Source organism: Melospiza georgiana, chromosome Z (assembly GCF_028018845.1).
Source record: "Melospiza georgiana isolate bMelGeo1 chromosome Z, bMelGeo1.pri, whole genome shotgun sequence".
Lineage (NCBI taxonomy): Eukaryota > Metazoa > Chordata > Aves > Passeriformes > Passerellidae > Melospiza > Melospiza georgiana.
The window spans coordinates 81,478,704-81,497,064 of record NC_080465.1 but is presented as its reverse complement, the minus strand read 5'-3'; the positions used below and the strand labels follow the sequence as shown (position 1 = coordinate 81,497,064).

The window sequence follows — 18,361 nt, the reverse complement described above, 5'->3', positions numbered from 1 at the left end:
CTGTGGGAAGTTATTGAAAAGGTCTGAGCTAATAAAATCCAATTTGTTTAAATGCTATTGCTACAGCAACACAACATACATTGAAACAGAGCACTTTGGTGAAAAACCGGGATGATTTAGGACAGAATGCAATGCTGAAATCCTGGCATTTCTCTAGAGAGAGACTTTGCATTTTTTTCACATTGGCTCTGGGCAGACAAAGGCAAACATCCATTTCTGGGAGCATCCATCCTCGAGACCCCACAGTCACCTGTACCAGCAAGGAAAACCACAGTGACCCTCCAAGAGGTGCAGGCAGGGTCTGCTTCCCTGGAAATGCTCACATCAGTAATTTGCAGCCCAAGGATGAAACATTTCCTGCAGAAATCTTTCTCTAGGAGCCCAGACAAATCCTGGGGAGCAGGACAGACACCAAGCTATGCTCAGCAGTCACATCTATGCAGCCACACAAGTCTCCAGCTTTGTAACTGGGGATCACAGTGCAGGATACAAAAGGAACAGGCCACAGCCTTGTAATGAGCATTATTGTTTTAATATCACTGTTTTCCTTGCATCGCAAGCAATAGTCACTTAAGCTGCAGTTCAGCTGGCACACAGAGCACCAATGCAGTTACACTTAGGGTGCTTATTTTGCTGCCCATTTTGCCACCAGCAGGACCATTTAAAAACTGCCCTTAAAACTCAACAGAGATACAGAGCTGCTGCAAGAGGAGAACATCCTGCATCCTGACTATTTGCAGGTTTGCCATGTTTTAGGGAAGCCAAGCAATCTTACTCTGATCCACGGAGTCTTTATTTGCTGCTGTCTGGGTTTTTGGCAGACATGAGGAATTCACAGAAATACTCCTGCATCTTGAAAGCTCCGGCTCTGTAGTGATGCCCATCCATCTGCTCCCAATCTTGTGTTACTGCAGGTTATTTTCTCATTTAATGCATCTTGGTGGTCCCAGGGGCCCCAGGGATCCTCTCTGCTCTTGGCTTGTGTGCTCCCAGTGCTGATAAACTCTTCCCAGAGCTGGTCCAGATGCTCAAACCCCTGATCATAAACAGGCCAAACTCCAGCAGGGTCTGGCTGTAGATGGGGCTGAAGGTCTGGCTCCAGGTGGGGGCTCATGATGGGGATGTTTATGGGAGGAAAGGGTGGCACAAGGTCAGATATGCTATTTCATAGAATCACAGAAGGGTTTGGGCTGGAAGGGACCCTAAACACTCTTGCCATGGGCAGGGACACCTTTCCACTGTCCCAGGCTGCTTCAAGCCCTAATGTCCAGCCTGGCCTTGGGCACTGCCAGGGATCCAGGGGCAGCCACAGCTGCTCTGGGCCTCACCCTGGGCCTGCCCACCCTCACAGCCAAGAATTTCTTCCCAATATCTGATCTAAATTCTAAATATTCTTGAAGAATCCAGCTTCCTGAGGCTCAGTTTCAAGCCCATCACTGCTTAAAACAGCAGGCCAAAGTGAGGTGTGCAGGGGATGGGCATCACTGTGGAATCGAGACACCTCCACTGACGATGGGCAAGGCAGGGAGCTTCCCACAGAGCCCTGCTCTCTGGAGCAAACATTGGCTCTGGGAGGAGCTGACTCCTGGGGCAGTTTGGGCATCTCTGGTGCTCAGCTGCGTCCTGTGAGCCCCTGACTTTCCCTCTGGCATCAGGGAAATGGAGGGGGAATGTGGGGATTAGAGGTGTGGGGAGCAACATGAATGTCCCTGTGGGATGCTGGTGGTGTTTCCACTCCTTGTTTCACCTCCATCTGGTTTTCCCCTCTCTTTTTATCTCCCTCGGACCAGGAAAAGAGGCACAGGCACTTCAGTTAGCCAAAAATTGTCTTGGGCTTGAGAATCTTGGAAGAAACCAGTTTTTTTTCCAAGATTGGCTCAGTTGGTCAGAGCACAGTGCTGGTAATGGCAACGTTGTGGCTTCCTCCCTGTCTGGGCCACTCACTGGAGAGCTGGACCTGATGGTCCCTGTGGGTCCCTTCCCAGTCAGAATGTTCTGTGAATCTGTGACAAACCTCCTAAGCATCATTTTCAAGGATTATTTTTAACAGGCAGCAGTGGTAGGCGAGCCCTTGTTGCTGCAGCACTGGGTGGAATGTATGTGATTAAACTGGGGGTTCTCCAGCAGACCCAGCTGAGGCAGGACACAAAGAGGAAGGAAATTCACCTTGGGCAGAGGATGGGGAGCAGGGAATGGGCAGCTGAGGAGGCAGATCGGGAGCCAGGCTCAATCCATCACCCATAGAGCTCCGAGCCCTCTGCACCATTCCCACAGGAGTGACATGAGAGGCACCCAGCCCCACAGGAGGAGCAGCAGGACGTGAGCAGTGCCAGGAGCACTGAGCCAGCCCCACAGAGCCCCCCTGAGCTGTGTCCCACCACCAGGGACACTCTGCTCCCACCACCCACGGCCTGAACCAAAGGATGGTCCCGCCCAGAGCAGGAGGAGCGACACCCCGTACCCACAAAGAGATGGGGAAATGTCAAGCTTTAAACATTTATTACTCAGATGAGGCATTTTATAGCATACAGTGGATCTGGATGTTCTATAAACAAAGACTGAATTGCCACAAAGAGTTATGAGCTCCCTTGTTTTAACAGTCTCTGAAATGCTGAAAACGATGAGTTTGTGATTTCTCTAAGTATGAATATCTAGTCTTTACTCTCCCCAAAACCTTTTTCCTTTTTTTTTTTATTTTTAAAAAATTTTTAAAGCGCTTAGTTTAACAAATATGATTAAATTAAAAATGTTGCTTTTTCAAATGCAAATAAATACATTAAAAAAAATTTGCTAGCATTAACTCTGTGTTCTGCAGGACACCGCAGCTCCCTTGGCTATAGACAGTGGACTTAGCAACCCTTAGTATAATTTCTTCTGAAAAAATACTGAAAATATCACCAGGACTGCTTAATAGCTATCACCAAGAAGAGCAAAATTAGTGTAAAGCCATAAAATACCCAGCAGAGAAATTAAAAAAAAAAATCATATTTAAGATTTTGAGAGATTTCCAAGTGAGGGGTGTTATAAAAATAAGCATGAAAATAAATCGTAAGTTATTCTGACAAGTTTTCTTTCAAAGCCATCAATCATGCCAAGAATAGATACTAATTAATCTCCTTCAGGGGAAGAGGGGAACCAAGCAAATCACTTACTTTTTCTTTTTTCCTACCTTTTTTTCTCCCCATTTTTGTTTCACCTCCATATACATGAGACTTCTCTGAACAGCAGTGGAATCCCTCATGGGGAAACCAAGCAAGTCACCTTCTGCGTAGCAAAACTCATCAGTTTGGAAAGATGTTTTAGCAGGAATTTTGAGGTGAATAATAACCTGGGGAGCCTGGCAGGGTGTCAGCAAACCTGCTCTGCATCCCAGGCAAATGGGCACAGAGGTGATGCTGCTGCAGCCTCCACACCACCCTGAGGTTTGGCCCCACACACATTTGGCCCGAGGGCTTTGCTTTCCCCCTTTGCTGACAGTAGTTGTGTGGGGACAATGCAGTAAAACCCCACACAAATACTTTTATTGAACAGCAAAGATGGAATCTGGCTGATTTAGAGAGATGTAACTGGTGGCTTTGCACCCAAAAATACATTTTGGAGAATTACGCTCTTTGGCGATCGTTTGCAAAGTAAGCCAAAAGATTAAAAAAAAAAAAAAAAAAAAAAAAAAAGAAAAAAATGAAAGAGAGAGAAGAAAACACTCCAGGATCCCCAGGTGCTTTCACCCCAAAAATTTCCCCAGCGCTGTTCCCCATCCTGCCCATCAAATGTCCTCATGGTACCTCTTTTCCCAACACGGTACCCTGGTGAATGATGTCATGTGTCTGCCGGGTTCCTGATGATGGACTTCAGAAAGATACCACTGGCAGCATGTAATTTTTGGGGAGAAACCCCCATTTTTGGTCAATATTTTGAATCTTGTACATCAACAGAGTGACTGATGTATCAAAGCAGTTAATGGCTGGATGAATGTATGCTAATAGCAGAGATAAATGGCAAGACATTACAAAACGACGGATTTCACATGAAAGTTCTTCATTTCCAGTGTGGGAAGGGAAAGTCATGGGCCAAGCCTGGTTAGTGGGGGATTCAGGAATGCCCCACAATGAGAAAATTGAATAAGCTCTCACAGCAGGCAGGGGTAGGGAAATGCTTTAGGAGAAATACTGCCCTGTGGCTTACACTTTGACTCTGAATGCCTCCTGATGCACTGATGGGTGAAAAATTCAAGTTTTTAGAAAAAAAATCCCCAATTATCTGTGTTTTTATTTTCTTTTTTCTTCTTTCCCTACATCCCAAGAAAAAATTCTGTGGGAAGTGAGAAGCTGCAGGGGCCAGAGTGGCAGTCTGGATCACTGCTGGCAGGATCCCTGGCACCCCAAACCATCAGGTTTCTGTCCCTGCTATAGGACTTTGCTGTTCTTAAAAAAAAAAAGAAAAAAAAAAAAAAGACCAAACAACAAGACAAAACTATTTTTCAGGCCTTCTCCCAGAAGACTGACACTCTGCCTGAGTGCACTGTGATGGGTGTTATATCCCCTTCTCCTCCACTCCTTGAGAGTTCAGGGAGCAGAAAAAACAAAGAGCGATGGGCACAGCCCTGAGCCTTGTAATACTGATGGGCTTTGCCATCCTAATGAAGTTCATCTGCTCATTAACACTATCAAACCACGTTGCTACTAATGAAGCTGACCCAACGCAAGGCGCCCTCACTGTGCGAAGCTCCTGGGCTCGAATAAGTGAAGCAAAAGTTAGTTCTTCCAGGCAGTTCTAGTGAACTCAGCAATCATTTTGCTGCTTTCTAGGCAGGCAGGAAAACTGAAGCTCCTCTTTCCAGCTCCTCTTGCTCCAGGTGCAGAATGAAAACTGGATCAGCTGACAACCAGACGGAAATTCAGGTAATGTTGAACTGCAGCATCACGATGCTCACCCCCCTGCAATGCATTTTCTGCTGAAAATTTCTGCCCTTTAAATGTTGCAGCAAAAGCGTCCTCCCCATCGCAGACAGACCAACACATTCATAAGGCACCCAAGAACATACTGCACATCCAAGGAGGTCGGGGTGAAATCTCTCTTCTTTACAAGCCACCAGAAATGCAACGTTTTGCTTGGAAAAATGGGTTTGAGCTGCTGAGCTCAGGCTCAGCCTGCCTGGTCCGGGGTCCGTGTGTGCCATCCCTGTGGCATAAATTCTCTTACCATAAAAGGAATAAATTGAACAGTGAGAAGAAGCCAGGACGAGCTGATGGCATCATGCCTTCCCTGGCTCCTGCAGGCAGGATGGGGCAGCCTGCATCCTCGCTAGGTTTCACTAGAAAAACCACCTGGAGGGATTTCCTAAGTCAAAGTGTTGCTAGATCAGCAAATAGGAGCCCACCGTGTCTTCTTCATGATTCAGGTGTTGCCCCAGACCAGCCTCTCACCCTCTGGTGTCACCTCCCCACCTCCCCACAGCTGTCCTCTCCCTTGGGATGCATCAGCCAGGAGCCATGAGGGGATCCTGGAGCCCCTGGGGATCCCCGAGCACACCCTGTCTCTCTGGACATGTCCCCCATCCCTCAATGGCACTGTGCCACTCACACCGAGCATGGGACAGAGCTGCTCCAGCACACTGCACACACCTAGGAACGCTGGATAGCATATTCAGCTAGTTAGAAGCCAGGCTCAAACTTCTATTTTTGGCTTTTCCTATTTTTCCCTCTTATTTTTTCCTTTTTTTGTTTTTTTGCTATACGCTGCTTGTCTTTTCTTTACCAGCCTCCAAAAAGCATCAAACCTTCATTTCTCCCTTGCCCTGTACATTATTAGGCCCAACTATAACAGGCCTGGATTTAAATGTATAATTACAACCATGACAGTAATAACAATAAAGCACTCCTTCAATGGAAAAAAAAAATTATTACAAAAAAAGTTAAATGATTATAGTGGCTGAGGAATAACGGCGACTTGAACAGCAAGAGCCACAGAATCCCCTGTTTTTAGAGCCCCCAGCTCAAAGGACACGTTTCTCAATCCACCGAGGAGGTTACTGGCAAGATGACGGTGGCTATGTAACTTCTGCAGTGGCTTTAGGACTCCTTTAAAACACTCCTTCTGCTTCAGCATCTTCACATAAACAGTTTCCCAGCTCGAGGGAAGGCTCTGCTCTCCCCGTCCCCGAGCTGCTCACAACTGTCCGTCCAACAATACAATAAGATAAGAGGAAATTACCAACGCTCGAGGAAAAGGAAACCCAGTGCAAGTAAGAAAGTCGTCCCGCTCTCCAATCTGCCTCTGAAGGGGTGGCGGGTAGGTGGGGGGAACACACAGAAAGTCGAAAACAAGAGAAGGAGGGGGGGACCTAACGCAAGCCCCGCTTGACAAAAGCCATCAATTATGAGCGTCTGGTGTAGTGTGTGCCTGGCTTTGTCCTCCCGAGACATCTGCTGCGTGCTGTCTCCTGCCAGTTGGCCAGGGCAAGGCAGGAGGACGGCGTGAAAACAATACTAGCCCCCACTTAGATTATTTTTTTTTTCCCCTCCTTTTCCAAATTCTCTGTCTTCTTTCGAAAGCCAAACAATAACCCGGCGGGATGCGCTGCTGCTGCTTGAGCAATGAGTTCAGAAAAAGAAACCCCTAAAACAAAACCACGGCAGGGAGGAGGGGTGGCACTTGGCGAGGCGGCTGAAAAAGAAACATGCTGCTCCCTCCCCACCCCACGAACGTATTCTCGAGCATGCTGGGGTTTGGTCTGCTGGGGGATTTAAATCAGAAAAGCTCTTGCCGGGTCCCGTCAAGGCGCACGTCGTCTTCTTCTTCTTCTCGTCCCTTACCACCCCACCTTGCCCTGCCCCTCAAGCCGTCAGTTTTTGGATGGTCTTGTTGTAGTACTGCGTGATGGTGGGCGTCAGGGGGTTCCAGTTGTTGGCGTGCAGCTCGATGACCTCCAGCAGCAGGGACCTGGTCAGCATGGACTCGGAGGGACACAGCATCTTGTCGCGCGCTATCGCCAGCAGCTCCGTCATCATCTCGGGCAGCTGCTCCTCCAGCAGCCGGCCGGTGCTCTGCAGCTGTCGGGAGAAGAAGGGGTCAGCCATGGATTACTGATCCGCGTGGGTCCCTTCTAGCTTGAGATTGGATTCTACCACTCTATGATGTTAAAACACCCCTCTGGCTTTTTACAGACACCTCTCCCGTCCCTTCGATTCTGCCCTTCCTGGTGCAGGCAAGGTTAAAGGCGTCATGGCTTTAGAAAATCAAAACCACTCAGCAGCAGGCTCCAAGAGCTGAACACGAAGGGTGAGGTTTTCAAAAGCATCTGCACCAAGCTGCTGGAGGAGTGAATGGTTCAGCTCCCACTGACTTCAAAGGCAGCAGCGACGGATTGCTTTTGAAAAAAAAAAAAAAAAATCCCACCTAAAAATCATGCTATTGTCAAAACAAAGTGCAGGCTGTGATGTGGTATTCCTGCCTTCTACCTGGCCCTTCATTTACTCGCTGATTCAGAGCTCCCAGTGACTCCCAGTCATTAGCTGGAATAAGGAGAACGCGCCTGTGTGCATAACAAATCCTGCCCTGCCGAGATCTGCATTTATACCTGTCGTGCTGCTTTGCTGCAGACAGCCAAGGGCTTTTTCTAAAACAATTACTCACTGGAGAGCCTCCATTGAGTAGCACAAGCCCTAGGAGGTTCCACAGAAAAGGTCCAAGTTTGGGGTGGACAGTGATGAGTCTGTGGGAGGCTCCATAAAGCAGAGCTCCCCAAAGTCCTCACCTTAAAAATCAAATCCGCCTCCTCACCTGCTTTGCTGAATTTTAACTATTCAAGCTGCAACTTCAACTGCTCTGTGCAAGAAAGGAATCTGTCCCCATGGGGCCATCACTTCCCAAGAAAAAGTAACTAATAGGAACTCTGCTATAATTCATGCAATCATAGAATCACTTATGTTGGAAGAGGCCCCCAAGGTCGTTGAGTCCAACTTGTGCCTGATCACCACCGTGTCAGCCAGACCAGAGCACTGAGTGCCATGTCCAGTCACTTCCTTCTCTGAAAAACTGCTGCTGAGCACAGTGAGTCATGGGGCAGCTTTTGCTCCAATACAGCCATTTCTGTGTCAAAAACTGAATGGAGGGTGAGATCTGAAGGAACCAGGATGATATAATATTGTGATGGGACCCCAGGTACCAAACTTCTGCATCCATTTACATGCATCAGGAGCCCAGTGACAAGAGTCTCAAGGGCTCTCATATCACACTGGTCTTCTACCTGAACTGTTCTTGTGAGACCCCACCTGGGATCCTGAATCCAGCTCTGGATTCCTCCGAACAGGAAGGACATTGACCTGCTGGAGTGAGGCCAAAGGAGGCCACGGAGCTGCTGCCAGGGCTGGAGCCCCTCTGCTCTGGAGCCAGCCTGGCACAGCTGGGGCTGCTCAGCTGCACCAGAGAAGCTCCAGGGACACCTCAGAGCCCCTGCCAGGGCCTCCAGGGGCTCCAGGAGAGCTGCACAGCCCCTGGGGACAAGGCAGGCAGGGACAGCACCCAGGCAATGGCTCCCACTGCCAGAGGGCAGGCACAGATTCTGGCACATTGGGAATTAGGAATTGCTGGCTGGGAGGGTGGGCAGGCCCTGGCCCAGGGTGCCCAGAGCAGCTGTGGCTGCCCCTGGATCCCTGGCAGTGTCCCAGGCCAGGCTGGATGGGGCTTGGAGCAACCTAATGGAAAGTGTTCAAGATCATTGCAGATGGGTTGGACTAAATGACCTCCAAAGGTCCCTTCCAACTCAATCCATCTGATCATTCCAAAATGCACAGAGGCCACACAGCTGTTGGGTCTGGAAACATCCAACAGCTGCTTGACACATGCATGGGCAAGGATGGAAGGGGTAAAGCAATGAGATCAGGGCAGGTGTAGAGGTGCTTCCCTACCTCCATGGAGCAGCAAAGCACGGCATCCTCCTTCACATCCTGAGATTGCAACAACTGCAAAAGACAGAAGGGACAAACAGTGAGGAATGCATGATCTTCTTCCTCCTCCTCCTCCCTTACCACTTTCTATGTCTTCGTCCTGCTTGGCATTTGACATTTCCAGGAGAAAGGACACAAAATCAGAAGAAGGGAAGAAAACAGATTGTCCATACAAAAATTTAAAATAAACAGTGACAAAACATGGGGTAAAATTTAGATTAACAACTTTTATAATATATTTTGTTTAGGTTACATTGCTTTTTTTATCCCACGGCAGGCAGTCAGAAAACACTCATTTCACATGCACAGGGAATAAATGCAGCCATCAGTCAACAACACTGCAGTAGCACAGATCTAGGAGTGGCTGTTTGGAAAGGAAGGGCTCTGCCACCCACCCCTGAACCTCTCCATCCCCGTGGGGACACTTCTGACAGCCACAAAAGTGCCTGAGCTACATCCAATCCACTGTAATTAATATGGCTCCTCCTAGGCTGGTTACACAGTGCTGCAGGGGCAGGGGTGCCAATGAAACTACGGAGTTCCAGGTGCCCAAATCCAACCCTGCTCTGCTCTCCATGAACTCTGAGTTACAAACATGAGCTTGCAAGCAGGAGTAGCTTTGAGGAAAAACCCAAAATCTTGTTGGGCATGGCACAGGACAGTGCAGGATGATGCTCATCTGTCTTGGTTCAGACTCAGGGTGTGTAGCAAGTGTCAACAGCTCCATATGACAATGGCAAAGTGTAGGAGCTCAGCATGTCTCACCCCACAAACACTGAAACCACGAGCAAGGATCCTCAAAATGGGAACAAAAATATGGATTTTCCTTTGTTCTCATCTGTATGACAGTTACAGGTACTGGCAACACTCACAGCTACTTCCACCCCATCACTTTGCAAAGTACAAGCCCTGATGACCCTGAGCTAATCCCTGTGTGCAGTAATCACTAAGATAAAGGAAAAAAGATGGGAAAACTGGCTTCACTATCATCTGACATTCATTAGAGAGAAGTAGACTTTTTAAAAGCAGTTGAACTGATTAAAACTGCCCATATAAAAATCGCTCAGTGTAACTAAATGTTACTCCAAAGTCATATCCATTAGTTAAAATCAGAATTGTGACTCTAGGCATTACCATCTCTCTGTCCCATTCTTATTTTTCCATGCTTCCTTCCCTCTACAAATAAATGTCTGTTTACCAGCTCCACGTTGGCTGGAAAACAGATAGGGGAAAGAAGAGGCAACACAAGGAACTACCACTGCTCTCAGAGCTTTGTCTCCTGTTTTCAGCAGAAAGCAGATTGTTTGCTTTGAGGATGGTGTTCACAGCACCTCACTGAGCACTCTGTCCCTCTCCTTAGCCAAAGCTTCAGCCAGGGTTTCTCAAATCATCCAACAGGTTTTTTTTTCTACCCCACCCCTCAGTTTATCTTTCTCCTAAGTTGTTTGGAAAATGTTAGTTAAGCCCAAGCCATGTGCTCTGAGATAAGTTCTCACAAACGGTTCGGATTCCTCACAAGAAAACATGAGATTATTTTAAACCCAACACCAACAATGAAAAAAAAAATATCAGTTAGGGAAAAATATAAACAGGCAGTAGTCCAGATATTCCCTCCTGGGCTATTTAGCTCATGAGCATGGCATGAAGCAGGGCTGCAAATAAAGTAACAGACAATACCTTTTAACAACACCTTTCTTATTTTTGGTGTTCTTTAGTAAAGAACATAACACAAAAATGAAAGCTTGAAGCTAGTTAGGATTGACTCCAGCCCTTCCTCTGCCATGGTCTCCTCAGCGATCCTGCTCCCTGCCTAGGATATGTGGTCGTGGAAAGGCTGCAACTTCCCTAGCCCCAGCTCCCACACACAGGGCTGGGACATGCCTCCCTACCTCAGAAGGTGTTTGTGAGGATGAACATGTCCCTGTCAAGTGCTCAGGTACTTGGTAATGAGGAACAGTCTCACCTGTGATGAAACAGTGAACACATCCTACCCCCGGCCCTGGGCAGGCACCTCCAACTTCACACTGCCCTCATGGACACCTCATCTTCATCTGATGTGACTTGGCTGAACAAGGAGAATGGGTGTGCTCTAATGTGTCCATCAGGGTGCCATGTGCTCCACGTTGTCCATGGAGACACCACGTGCTCCACCTTGTCCATGCAGGCACCACGTGCTCCACCTTGTCCATGGAGACACCATGTGCTCCACCTTGTCCATGGAGACACCATGTGCTCCACCTTGTCCATGGAGACACCATGTGCTCCACCTTGTCCATGCAGGCACCACGTGCTCCACCTTGTCCATGGAGACACCATGTGCTCCACCTTGTCCATGGAGACACCATGTGCTCCACCTTGTCCATAGAGACACCACGTGCTCCACCTTGTCCATGCAGGCACCACGTGCTCCACCTTGTCCATGGAGGCACCATGTGCTCTCCACCTTGTCCACGGAGACACCATGTGCTCCACGTTGTCCATGGAGACACCATGTGCTCCACGTTGTCCATGGAGGCACCATGTGCTCTCCACCTTGTCAATGGAGACACCATGTGCTCTCCACCTTGTCCATGGAGGCACCATGTGCTCCACCTTGTCCATCCAGGTACCATGCACTGCACCTCCTCCACCCAGGATCCACCAGCTCCATCCCTCCAAGGCACCATGTGCCCCACCTTGCCCACCCAGATACCACATGCTCCATTGCTCCATAGGCTACCAAGGGATACCAGTTCTGAGGCACTACAGGTGAGCCTCTGCCTGAGACAGGCAGGCTGGGGAGGCCCACAGCCTGCCCACCAAGCCCAGGACATCCCTGCGCATGAGGGACAGCCCAGCAGGGAGATCTGCTGCTACTCTGGAGAACCAGAGCCCAAATCCACGGCCACAGACGGCTGCCAGCCACCTGCATCAGTGCAATGGACTGAAGCCTGCAGGATCAGAATGGTGCCACTGTTTCTCTGTGTGTTGCTGACCATGTTTGCAGCATGCTGGGCTGTAGGCACTGTCTGCCTCTGAGCCCTGCATGACAGAGCAGGAGGAGATCAGGGAGCCTGGTGTGGGCACTGAACCTTGTTGACTGCAAGGATTGCGCTGCCTGGGGTCCCACCATGGATGTCCTCACCCATCAACGACAGCTTGCTTGTATTTCTCAAAGGGTATTTCATGCCCACTGATGGTGCCCCATGTGAGCACCAGGCCCTCAAAGCACTTCAAAGCACTGGGGTGCTTCCTTCAGCCAGAGCACAGTGATCCCCAAAGCTCTGTCACCCCTGAGTCAGACCTGACCAGGGCTGCCAAAAAAAAAAAAAAAAAAAAAAAAAAGAAAAAAAAAAAAAAAAGAGAAAAAAGAGTGAAAATGTTTTGAGAGCTCCACAGAAATCACAGCCCTAAAGTCCCAGCACTCGTGTGACCACCCAGCCAATTGCATTCACTGTTTGCACTCTAATTCATATTTACTTAAAATATTTTAAGGTAAACACTCTATACCCATTAAATCAGCACTCCCACACTGGAATTATTATTTATTTAACTATTTATAGCTGCTCCTCCCTGCTGCGTGCCTCTGCCCAAATCCCACTGTGGGCACCATCCCTTCCCTCTCCACCAGGTTCCCACAGGGCTCAAACCAGCTGATGGACGTGGATGAGGGATCTGAAAGAGCAGCATGAGGCAGACAAGAGGGCAGGTGAGCTGGGACTCTCGAGCTCCTCAGTTTAACCTGTAATCATCCCCTGGAGGCTGGGGCTGTCTGCGAGAAAAACTTCCCTTTGCTCTCCAGCCGGTTTCCCCTGCATCGGGCTAAGCTGGGCAACGAAAGCAGCAGTTCCTGCTGGAGAGCAGACAAAGAGTCTGCCTGATTTCCTAAGAGTGGAGGCTGCATGCCAGAATCTGCCCGGCCAGTCATATAATACCCAGCCTCAGTTGCGAAAGGCTTCTCACTTTTGTTTCTGGTGCTGGACTCGCTGCCTTGCAGACTGGTGTGAGGTATCAGGCACCTTCTCATTCAAAATTCTGTGTCACTCGGAGAGATGAGCACTGGACAAGGTCCTCTGCAGAGCCAGCATGCCTAGGTGGGCTCTGGGTGCTAGACATTTGCATAAGGGACCCAAACTAAGTTTTAGGGTCTGCTCCTGGAAGTGCTGCGTGCTGTGGTGAGTCGCAGTGCCTTGCAAGGTGGCTCTTGAGCAAAACTGGCATCCATGGTGTGCTATTGGGACCCATCTCCCCCGGCCTCCATGGCCTCAGAGCCTTCTCTTTACATCTCTGCAGAGGTAAGCATCATAAGCCACACGAGGTGGACATGCAGCCACAGCTGAAGGACCAAAGGAGCCCTAAAACTGCAGCTATGCCTCATCACACCAGCTTGGTCCTGCTGAGCAGCAGGAGATGCTTGTGTATGGGGAGCAGGCCACCAGGAGCAAACCACAAGTGAACACACTGGGACTCACCCCAAATATTTGGGTTTACTATCTGCTTTCTGAGATCACCTGGCCTGCTGAGAAGCTGAAGTGCTTACTTGGTATTCTCAGGGGTGCCCACACCATGAGGAGGACAGGAGAACCCATCCCACCACCCCTTATCACTAAACCACGCAGGTTTAATTGTGTTCTTCAGCAACTCTCCCCAGGAGATGGGGTGGGAGCAGCCCAACACACGCATTACCCTTTCCAGATGCAATGATATTTCTCCTGCAAGGCACAGTGCTAATTACTGTGTACGATATCGCTTGCAAAACGACACATAAGCAATGCTGGCCACTAACTATCCCTTAGCATGCAGCGTTTCATGACACCTCGGTGATGACTCCAGCGTGAAAGCACAAGAAACCTGGAAAATATCCACGCAGAGCCACTGGGAGAGGCTGGGATGAGAGGCAGGGAAAGCCGGGCCGACCGCAGCCCACGCGCCGCTCTCCCCGACGGGCATCTCGGGTTCACGGCTCCAGTGGCAGCAGGCACGGACACCCCGGCAGCCTCGGGGCTGAGCCTGCCCACAGGTATGCTTTTCATACACGCCTGGGTCACCAGGAGGTGCCTCACAGTGTTCCCCCCTCCCAGGGACTGTGGAGCATGACCTCAGGGGAGCCAGCGTGCTGCAGACGCATGGCCCAGGCGCAGCAATCGGCTCGCTGCTGGTGTGGAGCAAGGCCGGGGGGAAAAGGGAGACACATTTCCTTCAGGAATATCAGTTATTTGTGCCACTTGGAGCTTAAGCAGAGTGGACAAACTGTACTGGAAGTGTGGGAGAGATGGTGCTTCCCAGTCCTGCTTTTAACCAGAAAGTGCCTTGGGAAGGGCCATGATGGACTTGGTCCTCTGACAGATGGATCTGTTCCAGCTCTGTGGTTGGGATCATCATGGACACCCCCTTATGAGGGGAGCTTATAAGAAAGATAACAACAAAGTTTTTAGTCTTAAAACTTTTTTTAGGACTAAGTTAACTGCAGCAACAGGATAAGGGGTGATAGTTTTAATCTAAAAAAGGGGAGATTCAGTTTAAATGAGGGTAGTGAGACCCTGGCACAGGCTTTCCCAGAGAAGCTGTGGCTGCCCCTGGATCCCTGGAAGTGTCCCAGGACAGGCTGGACTTGGAGCTTGGAGCCCCCTATCCCAGGGCTTGGAGCAAGCTGGACTAGTGGAAAGTGTCCCTGCCCATGGCAGGGGGTGGAATGGGATGAGCTTTAAATGCTCTTTCCACACCAAAGCATTCCGTGGTTCTGTGACCATCCCCTATATCTGACAGTGCAGTTTAGGTGCTAACACAGCTCTGCAGGCAGCCTTAGTGCTCTAGTGGACCACAGCTGGGGAACTCCAGCTCCCAAAACCTCCTGGAATCCCCATGGTCTGCTAGGTGGGAGCCCAGGCCAATTCTGCTTCACGGTCTCTCTGCAGACAGACATCAATAGCAATTTTCTGCCTTTCCAGCAGCCTCTTATTGACCTACTGTCACAAGTCTTTAAGGAAGATGCCTGAGATAAGATCCATGGGACTGCATGGCTCTGCACGGGGAGAGTCACACACTTCTCTGAGACACAGGCAATGGTACAGCTCCACTTCTCCTCAGGACGCAGGATGGTGAAAACAGCCAAGACTTGGGAACATGCAAAGTACAAACAAGGTTGTGGGGATGAGTGATTGCAAAAGGCAGCACCGCAGGGCCAGTTTCAGGATTTCTACAATTTGCTACCATCAGTTCCTTGACCCAGGACATCAGAAGGTCAGCTGAGTCATCCTGTGCCTACCAACAAGCTGTGCCAGCACCACCCCCTCTGAAGGGGTACTGAGTCCCCCTCTGGAAGTGAGGGAAGTCAGATGAGACTGACTTTCTCTGGGGAAGGAACAAGTGAGCACATGGAAACAGACTTCTAGAAGCTCACAGGCATAGGTGAAATAGTTTCTGCTCACCCGTTTGATGCTGAGGTTGCCCAAACACAAAGTTTTGGGGAAACCTTTCCCTTATGGATCTGCCTGTGCTGATCTCTGCACAAGGCACAGGCTCTGCCATGCTCCAAAATGTGATTTGTTGGAATTTAAAACCACAGCTGAGCTGTGAGAGGCAGTCTGTGTCCAGCTGCTTCCACTAGCAATGGTGCTTCTCTCCCCATTCCCTTCTGCTCACACCTCTCTGGGGGTCTGGGAAGTCTTCAAGGTTACAGAAGATGCACAAGATGCCACCAGACCCACGTATCTCATGCAGGGAACTCTTCTCCCAGTTTCCTGATGGGATGTCATGGTCTCAGCCTGGGTGAGAATGTCTGACAGCAGCTCCTGCTGCTTCCTTAGGAAAGGTTCACCAGCACAGGGCACTGCTGATCCCACAGGCAGCTGCCCAGATGAAGTGGCACAGGGGGCAAGGAGCCATAGCAGACACTTTCTCTAACACACTTTGGGCAACCTAAATGAGTTTTGGTGGCACCAACTCCTTTGGCATTGACATGCTCCCCTCAGCTCAGAGGGGGATTTCTGTTCTCCTATTACACAACCAGGACTCCCTGGGAGGATGGTAAGAAGAGATTAGTTTGTTTATTGCATTGAGTAAACCAAAATGTTGGTTATCCTCCTTGTCAGGCTCCTGAGGAACTCGGAGATACTTAACAGCAAATTGAATTAAGGCCAGAGGAACAAAATCCTGTACCCAGTCGTGGGAAACTCCTCCTACTCCTTTCCACTGTAGGCAAGGGAAACCATGAAACACGACACTCTCTCTCCCCGGATCTGGAACAGGCAGAAGAAATTCCTGAGAAGATGGAAACCATTAAGAGGCAATTACTGGAGACAATGATGAAGAAAATTTGGTCACTCATCAACCCAGACGCTGCAATCCAACAGTAGCCTGGTGGTTACACATCCCCTGGCTGGAGGTGGACCTCCAGGACCCGAAGGTGAGCAGGACAGACGGAGCAGAGCCACCCGGTCTGGGTGCACGGGGAGTTCAAGCCACCCAGACGACCGGCTTCATCCTGCCCGTCCGAAGACATAATAACCCTGGGAGAGGAGGATGTGATCTCATCCCAAGGGTCCCGGGGAAACACAAAACATGGAAAGAAACAGCGGCGAGACCATGGCGCTTGATTGCAGCGGGCTCCACCCTGGCTGGCCGGAGGCTCTGCGCTTTCCTGGCTCTGCACAGGCAGCGAGCGCGCAGCGGCGGCGGCGGCAGACGCAAATAGTTGTGTTTACATCCCATTGAAAGGGTTTTTGGGAACTAACAATGCCTGGTACGGAGGGCGAGGGAGAAAAACAAAGCCACGCGAGGAGGAGGGACCATCCTGTGAGATGGTATCTGACTTCACTTCTTTATCTGCACAAATTGCTTCCTCTGACTTCTCCACGGGTCCCAGAGAAACGAGGGTGGCATTTTCCCTCCTCTATTTAAGATACAACACCACGGTTTTGGTGCTGGGACTGAATGAGTCCTGTGGCTTTCCAAGAATATGTTCCTGCACATACAATACCCAACAGGGCAGATGGGCTTACACTGGGCAGCCCTCCCTGGTTTGGCCCGTCCTCATCTGCTCCCAGATAACACCTGACCTCCTCCACCTTAACTATGCCCTTGGATCAAAATGACCAGGATTAAAGGAAATCGTTTGTTTCCCAAACAAGCTGCATTCATAGGAGCATTTTTGCCAGCACAGCTATGGGGGTCTGGGGATGTGGGAGCTTTTTGCATGGCTAATTATTTTTTAATGTATGGCAGGCACAGAGGTTACAGGGACATCCACCCCTGCCCTGCGTGGTCCTACAGACAGGCATCCACCCTTCCTCTTTGCTCTCTGCACTCTGCCTCCTGTCATGGCTCTGCAAGTCCATATCCCCTTTACATCAACATGCCCCACTTGCTCCAAATCCCAGACCTTCCTCCCAGACCTTCCATGTCTTCCACATCTCCTGGACTCCCAAGACAACTGCCCATTGTTGTTGCCCAACTGTTCCCCTCATTTCTCCTTCCTCCCAGTGGCCCTGAGCCCCAGTACCCCTTTTTCACCCATTCTCTGAAATCCCTTCCCTCCCATGCCCACATTCCTCATTCCTCCTCCATCCTTTCCTCACACAAAACACTTCCCAGTTTGTCCCAGCCCCACTGGACTGGAGACCAAACCTTTGATTTTTTGCAGAACATACATCCCCAGAAGGGGACTTCTGTGAGGATATAAGTCTCCTTCTTCGTAAAAGACATATTTTCTCTGTTCAGACCTGGCCTCATGGAGCTTCCTGAGTGGAAGTGTGGTGTGGGGTCATGATCTAAGGCCCTAGGTGCCTTTGCTCATTTGATAAAGCAAAAATTATGTTTCACTCTCTGACTCGGAGAGTAATATTAAAAATCCTAGCATCTCATTATACTGTCAAAGACCCTTTTTCAAACTCAAAAGGCTGATGCTTTTTAAAAAGTGAGAGTGATTAACAAAACACAACCCACGTTAAAAGATACAATTTTCTTTTCCAAAGAGCACCACCCTCCCCGCTCATCCGACTGCAGCCGGGAAGGTTTTCCTTTTTCTTCCTCTGAAGGAGACAGTGAAAAGGCAGTGCCCTCTTGAAGTTCAGACGTTAATTACTGTGTTAGAATATTTTGCTAAATTACGCAGCATGGCCCCAGGAGATAACAGGCACTGAGAGAAGGGAGGGGAGTGGATACCCGTCTACACGCTGCACCGCAGACTCAGACGTAGGGGGAAGGCAATTAGACAGGGAGTATTTATCCTCCCTGCACCACCACCCCGAGGCTTTCAGTCAGCAGCCTGTACCAAGGCAGGGAAGCGATGGGAGCGTGCCAAGATTTTAAACGATGCTGAAATGGGACTGTCTCTGCCAACCAGACTGGAGGTAGGAGACAACTCCTGCAGAGAAGCAACTGTCCTGCCTGCTGCCAGCCTGCTGGGTCTGATCCCTGCTGATTCACAGCGCCTGGGA

General features: G+C 49.7%; 1 protein-coding gene across 2 annotated transcripts in view; it reads right to left on the bottom strand.

Annotated features, from left to right (window-relative positions):
* Window positions 1-2,482: 2,482 nt before the first annotated feature.
* Window positions 2,483-18,361, bottom strand: part of CTIF (cap binding complex dependent translation initiation factor) — a 146,894-nt gene continuing 131,015 nt past the window's right edge. For both annotated transcript variants that reach the window (XM_058044210.1, XM_058044211.1), the window contains exons 11-12: window positions 8,907-8,960; window positions 2,483-7,049 (exon numbers count right to left, since the gene is read on the bottom strand). In XM_058044210.1, coding sequence (XP_057900193.1) covers window positions 6,834-7,049; window positions 8,907-8,960 — 270 coding nt within the window. In that variant the 3' untranslated portion in view covers window positions 2,483-6,833. The remainder of the gene's footprint in view (window positions 7,050-8,906; window positions 8,961-18,361) is intronic.